At 49.3% G+C, this 7554-nt stretch overlaps 1 protein-coding gene across 1 annotated transcript in view; it reads right to left on the reverse strand.

Moving 5' to 3' along the window:
* Positions 1 to 3336, reverse strand: part of ASPM (abnormal spindle microtubule assembly) — a 66509-nt gene extending 63173 nt beyond the window's left edge. The window contains exon 1 of the mRNA XM_019528363.1: positions 3058 to 3336. Within this exon, the coding sequence (XP_019383908.1) occupies positions 3058 to 3336 (279 nt within the window). The remainder of the gene's footprint in view (positions 1 to 3057) is intronic.
* Positions 3337 to 7554: the final 4218 nt, after the last annotated feature.

The following is a 7554-nucleotide window of genomic DNA, read 5'->3' on the forward strand; positions in this document are numbered from 1 at the left end:
AGTTCATCCAAGGGACACACGTACAGCACCTATTTATGAATATTTCAAAACACTACAGCATCCTCCAGCACCAACCAAAATCACATAACCAAATAAATTCTCCAACTCTAAAGAGGTGGATAACAATCAACAATCTTAAAATCAATAAATAAATTGATTTTTTTAATTTAAATTGGATTTTTTCATTTGATTGTATTACTTTATTTTTTAAGATGCTTAAAAAAAAAACACCTATATAAAGATATTTTTAATTTAAAATATGTTAAATCTCAAAGATAGCATGGAACAGGGATTATAACTTCTAATTATATACTGTTTGAGACAATATATTCATGTAACCTTTTTAGAAAAGTTTTATAAACGGGTCACAGCAGGCCATGTACTATATTAGGGGCCCAATCTTATGGAGTTCCCAGAGGCTCCTCTATAGATTAGTAATGACTAAAGAAAACCACTCTACTCAGTGGGACTCAGTGCTCAGTCTAGATCTAGAAGATCCCATTAAGCATCTCTGTGATGCTTAGTTTCAGTTCTCACACTATGGATTTGTCTCCAGAGCTAACATCCTGACAGATGACAGAAAACAACCCTTATTACCTACCCATCAGCCCTCTTGTCTCTGCAAGTTTTGTGTACAGTTCAACCCCTTAGCTCTCTCTAAAAGTGCAAAGTTTAAAGAAGTTAACAAATAAAGGATATCAACCAATAAGAATGCATTTTTTGTAGAAAACAATGATTAAACCAAGGCTTCCTGACCAGTGATTTAAACCAATTTGATTTAAATCAAATCCACCCTAACTCTAAATTCCTCAAACCTCTCCTGGCAGAAGCAGTGGCTCCCTCACGAGTTGGCAGGAGTCTAGGAGGAGAGAAGTGTTGGCTCAGGCAGCAGTGATGGTCCCAGCAGGGAGTACAAGGGACCCTGTAGCTGGATAGTTGACAGGCTGTCCACTTGCTCTCCCACCCCAACAAACATACCAAAAAGTGAAATGATCCAGGAGTCATCTCATTTAAAGAGATACTGTCAGATGCCTTCAGCTGCTTTTGGAACATTTCCAAGAGCATGTATTTGTACAGCTGGGCCTTTGAAATGTTTCACTTCTTACACGTCTGCACCCTCTATTAATAAAAGGCCAGATTGACATGTAATTGTTTTTTTTATTTGGGGGGGTTAATAAAAGCATAACTCTTGAATCATTTTCTTCTTATGCTCCACTATAATCCCCAGTCGCTCTACTAAAGTAACGCTACCTAGCCAGTTACTTCAATGTATTTATCAAAATCATCTCCATTCTGTATCTATGCATACATTTCTTTGGCTAGAAGGAAGATGCCTTTTTATTGCATGTATTTTGATTTCAGATCATTTCTCAAGATCACTGAGAACAGTAATCCTGTCTTCTGAGCCCCTGCACTCCCTCCCATCTGACATGTGTACTTCATGTCTAGGCATAAGTGCATAATTCACCTAAAATCTATAATCTAAACTAGTCGGGGTGGGGGTGGGGGGGGAGGTTTGCTTACTGCTTACACCATAACAAATATCAGTCATCTGCAAATCAACTAAACACCTAAACTTTAAATGCATGGGAACACTTAAGCTGTTAAATTGAATATGGCTGTTAATAACATCTGAATTCAATGCTTCACGTTGGCAATGGATCAGCATTCTCCTCGCGCCAACTGTCAGTACCTGGTCCACACCAGGGAAATTAATGATCCTCCTAGCAAACTGAACTCTGAGAACTTTCCAAGGAATCCTGGTGTTACTGTCACCAACCACCCAGAACTTCTTCACCACTTTATATGCAAGTCACACCTCCAAAAACTCAAAGCACCCCTCAGAAAATGCTACTTGTGAACTTTCACTCATTACCAGATTACAGAATCTAACAGAGCAACTCATTAGGCATAAAGAACTCCAACAGACCAAAAAAGGTCACAGTGTTTGCTGGCACTATGGGTTCCCTATTAGAAATCTCTGGGCTTAAGCTGCAAGCCACACAAACAGTGAAGGGTATTTGTGCCTGAAAGCTTGCAAAAAACAATTTTTTCAACTATTTACATTGTCTAATAAAAAAAAATAAATAAATCACATTTTACTCAAAGAACCTTGCCTGCCTGTGTCATTAAACCAATAGGGCTACAACCAACACCCCCAAATCATGCAGGGTACACTTAAAAGGCTTTTTTATTATTAGTTGCAATATATTTTGTGTTCCAGGTCAAATCACTTCCAAATCATATCGACTGATCAGAATCCAAATGTTCCAAAAACTATATTGCTTGAGCAGGCAGAAGGCAATTATTCTAAACACCACATAAGGCACTACAACCCACGGGCATCCTCCGTCCCAGGCAGCATGGCCAAGCCCAGAAGTCTTGGGATTTGGATGCCCCCACTCGATCTTAGTCCACAAGAGGCCAAATCACTCTCAGCAACACCCTCAAAGAGAATCACTGGCTTCACTGGCGGGACAGCCTTGAAGCCCTTAATTTTAAGGCTTCTAGAGCAATCCCATCAATTTCCAGGGGAGCCCTGGAAGCACAGGGAGCTTTGAAAAACAGAGCCCCCAGCACAGCCCGGGCTCTCAGAGGCAAGCTCTTCCTAGACCAACCCTTTCCAGCCCAAGGCACACTTACATTAATACAAATTTGCCGTGGCACACCTGTTAAAGTATCCCCCATCCTCAACTGTAGCCCACTGCCTGGCAAAACTCCGTGGCACACCTGTTCATTTCTGATGGCGCACTGCTTGGGAAACACTGTCCCAGACTTCAGGGATGCTGTTGGGGTGAGTACGGGGCGGAGGCCACCCCCCCCGAGCTCATGCAACCCCCAGCACCAAGCCCTCGCTGAGCAGGCCCGGGCCAAGGCCGGGTGCCAGCGGCCCCTCCTTTGGCGGAGACCAGGCTGTCGCCCCTTGAGTCCCCCAGGCTGCATGTGGGGCGCAGGGGGGGCACGGGTACGAACGGCTCCCGCCATTCCCCGCATCCAAGCCACGGTCCCTACACGAGGTCCCCCCTGCCCTCCCTCAGCCACCTCCCCCGGGCCCACCTGCACGAGGAAGCGGCGGCGCTCCAGGCCGAAGCCGCGGGCCGGTGGCGGGAAGCGGTCCACGGCCAAGTCGGCCGCCGCCGCGTCGGGGTTGTCAATGCTCAGTAGCCGTACGCGGGACTCGCCGAGGCGCACGCGCCCGAAGCTGAGGAAGGGTGGGCGCGAGAAGTGGCAGAGCGTCAGCACGGCGGGGGGCTCCTCCTCATCCTCCGCCTCGCCCCAGCGCCGCCGCCGCCGCCCCGGGCTCAGCTCCCAAGTAGCGGCACCCCCGGCCGCCATAGCTCCACGCGCACCACCAAACCGCTGCGCGAGCTTCGACGGCCGCGATTCAAACCCCGCGCCGCCACCAATCCAGGAGCGCGGCTCCGCCCCGCCCCGCCTCTGTCCACCAATCACCATGCACTGAACAGGACGGGGCGGGAGAGCTGAACAACCTGCCAAACAACAGCTGCTGTGGGAGCTTCTCCCAGCACACAGAGCCTCGCCCCCAACGGAGCGTGGGGCCAATCAGAAGCCGACGTTTTATTTAAACGTCTAGTGGATGCCGGCGTGTGGCGGTTTTTGTTTGAAGGGTTTGCGTGCGCACCCCGGCCTCCACAGCGGACTCCAGGTGCTGCCTGTGGCAGTATACAACCTAGAGGGCCTCGGGTGACCTCTCCCGTCCTACGTGGTGTCAAGTACACTGAGCAGAGGGCAGCGGGTGGTAGGGCATATATTGTATCTGTACCCTTGTATAATGTACATGAATAATAGTAAAAGGGCGCAAAATGTACAATAATTTTTGACGCAGTCAACTGATGCAGCACAAGCCAAGTCACAGGGAGGCTTAACTGACTATTGGGTTTTGGGGAGTGGGTTATTAATGTATTTCATATTCGAGGTCAAATCCCCAAATCACTTCCAAATCCTAGGGGTTGAGCAGCGCTTAATCGTTCCCAAAAAGCCACATGGATAGAGCTGGCAAAACTCAATCATTCTAAATACCATGTACAGCACTCCAGCTGGCAAGCATCCTCCATCCCAGGCCAGTGGGTGGCTAGTCAATAGGGGGTACTGGGAATTCAGTTTCAGCACAAGATGATCAATGTCATGATCATGATTATGCTCATGCACTACACATACACAAGAAAAGGTTGTGTATGTGCAGGAAGCACCTTGGGGCGATCTTACTGCCTGAGTAGCACATGTGCGGTAGAAACACTTTACCAGTTAGAATGGGTTGCAATAACCATTTGTTTAAGCAGGCAGCTGGGCATCTGTACTGACACCCCAGCCTGAGTAAAGAGCTGTTGGGAGGAAGGTGAAAAGACAGGGTGTTACATGCAGAGACATGCACGAGCCCCAGGCAGCCTGCAGAGCAGCTCCAGCACGTAAGTGGGGGAAAGGGAGATTGAAGCCCCTGTAAGGAGGGAGCTGGGTAGGATGGGGCTGCAGGTGGCTTGTCCAGGGGATGGGGAGGGCTGGCTCCTTGCTGCCACTTGCACTACTGAGGGCTGTCCCAGAACCGTCCCTGGGGCAAGTGCAGGCTGTGGGCTTGAGCTTCCGTCCTGCTTCTCTGCCCCGGGGCTTCTGGAGCCCAGACCCAGTGCAGCTGGGGACAGCGAGGCCACGTGCAGATTCCTTGCTGCTGCTCACCTCCTGCTGCCCTGGCAATGCACCCCCTGCACCTGCCACTGCCCTTACTGCAGACCTGCACGCAGGGGCATGTCGCCGGGGCAGTGGGGGACAAGAAGCGACGGAAGAGGAGGTTTTCTGTGCCCTCCTCCACTCCCTGCACTGCTGGGTCACAGAGGGGGAAGCAGGGTGGCAGAGAACAGCGGTGAGCGAGGGGGCTGCTGTTCCCTGCCGCCTTGCTTCTCCCCCCACGACCTGGTGCTGCAGGTAGCAGAGGAGCCACACAGAAAACCTCCTCCTTGACACTTCTTGCTCCCCGCTGCCCTGGCAATGCGCCCCCTGTGCGCAGGGCTGCAGTGAAGGCAGTGGAGCAGGGCTGCACTCCTTAAAGCAGCAGCAGGTACAGGGAAGTATCTCCAGGGCAGTGGGGGGGGGCAGCTCGCAGCAGCAAGGAGTCCCCATGCGGCCCTGCTGTGCCCAGCAGCACAAGGTCGCTCCTGGTGTGAGGCTCCACCCGCCCCACCTGTCTCACAGGTCACCAGCCATGCCTTTCCCAGGCTCTCACTCTGGGACTTCAGATAACTCCCAAATCCACTGGCTGGCATCCTGCATGCAGGTCAAGCCTGGAGGCCTCAGGATTCAGTTACCCCCACACTTGATCTTGGCCCACACAAGGCCAAAAAGCAAATCTGGTCTACATTTGATCTGAGCCAAAAGGCCAGATTTTTATTTTTAAGGAAAAAATTTTGTGTTCCAAGCCAAATTCAGTTCCAAATCCATGAGTTGTTCCAGAATCATACATGGCCCTACTACCGGCAAACATCCTTCATCACCACCTGGGGCTTCAGATGCTTCCAAATCATTTGCCGATCATCCTATGTGCAGGCCAAGCCCAGAGGCTTGGGGTTTGGATGCCCCCAAGTTTCTCTTGCCCTCAGTCGTATGGCCGCAGGAGCAAGCTACGGAGGAGTTGCCGATTACCATAAAGTGGGTGTGAAGCCAAGATCTTCTCACTGGAAATGAAAGTGGGACGTTAACTATACATTACCTCCGTAGGTACTACCCTGTGCCAGAAAAGTGGGTATCCCCAGTAACTAGGAAAATCACCTTAGTGGTCACAGTATTTCCCCTGCCAGGTAAGTGGGTTGCTGGGGGTTTTTTTGGAAAAATGTATCTATAAGTAATATAGTATATACATACAGCATCTAGCAAAAACTTTCCATCATGCACCTTAAACCATATTAAGAACTCATGCAGTCACTACAATTAATGTACCCGCTCTCCTGTGCTCCCACGTACCCACCTGCCACCCTTTCCCTAACCCAATCACAGTCCCTTAGTCCTAGCCCCAATTTGGGGCTTACATTCTCAGTTCATTCCCTGTCCTTGTCATTGTCGCTGTTGTTTCTGTTGAAGATGATCCTGCTACTATCTTCCTTGCTGTCTCCAGATCTGGTTGCATTGCTGTCCTTTTTGTTCTCCCTGTCCACTCCCCCTCCTGGGGGGCCTTTGAACAGTGTGTGCCAAGTGTCTCTTTTCCAGGTTGAGTTGGTTGCATTTTCTCCATCCTCTCCCACCAATTTCCAGTAGTAGGACTGGAGCTCACCAAGAAACATGTTAACACAGTCTGTTTCTTTGAGTTCCATACATCTGTACCTCAGGAGGTTCCTGCATTTCCCCAGGGCACTCTTCACACAGGACGCAAATTAGTTGAAGCGGGTTGTCAGAGACCCCGATGTTTAGTCAGGTGTCTGTACAGCACCACCTCCCTTGTCATCAACCTGACTCCTGTCACCTCTTCGCAAAGTTGGTTTACCCTGTTCCACACCCTCTTGGCATGGGGCAGTGCCATAGAGGTGTTTGATGGTCTCCATTGCACCTCGGCAGCTTTCCCTGGGGCAGCTGGGGCTACTCCCTTGCCCCTCAAAGTGTCCCCATGCCTTCACTGGAACCGTTAGCCAGTTCAAGTCTCTATGGTCCTTTTGGAGGTCCTTGTGGAAGATCCGATCCCAGACGGCCTGGCAGCCATCTTCAGGGAGCAGCTCCATGGTTGATAGCCTGTCTCTGTCTCTGAGTGCCTTCTGTATCTTCCTGTGGTTGAACAGGGTCACTGGGCTTTTCTTTTGTAGCCTGTACTCACTCTGGAACTCATTCAGGACCCTATAGAACCAGGGGTGTTCCATGGAGCATGGTCTCCTGTTGGTTGGTGTGTACACCCCACACTGTGGATTTTCTCCATTTAGAATGGACTAAAGTAATCAATTTAATACATGTGCTAGAATATAGAGTGCTTTTAAAGTGACAGAAATCACCTTACTTAAAGATGGTTGGATGCCTTTTAAATGTAAAGTGAAATGCATTAGTCTGTGTCAAAACACCTCATTCACCTGAATTGTATGTGTATTTTACAAGGGCTTTCTACGTGGTAACTCCTGATTACTACCACCAGGTGTAGCTATCTAGCTCTACAGCAGGGGTGGGCAATTATTTTGGCTTGAGGGCCGCTTAACGAGTTTTGGTGAGCTGTATGCCACATCCCCTGGTCACTATCTTAAGACTGAAAGTCCCGCCCCCTAACCCCTGACTTTTGCCACAAGAAGTGCCTCCCCTTGGCCCTGGAAGTACTCCTTTCAGCAAGGGGGTTTCCATCTTGAAACCAGAATAAAATCAAATTATATTCTAAAAATCAAACGTTTACTACGACATACATTAATTTGATTTAAAAAAAAATATTTTTGTCCTGATTTACATGCATTTGTGTAGTGTACGTGGAGGGGATTTCATAATAGCTTAAAATGAAGTCTTACTTTTGTATACTGTGGGGATGGTGTGGGGGAGTGGATAGGTGCAGGGATGTGTGTATGTGGGGTGGGGGAGGATGTG

This window comes from Gavialis gangeticus, unplaced genomic scaffold (assembly GCF_001723915.1).
Source record: "Gavialis gangeticus isolate Ggan-Ray unplaced genomic scaffold, GavGan_comp1, whole genome shotgun sequence".
Lineage (NCBI taxonomy): Eukaryota > Metazoa > Chordata > Crocodylia > Gavialidae > Gavialis > Gavialis gangeticus.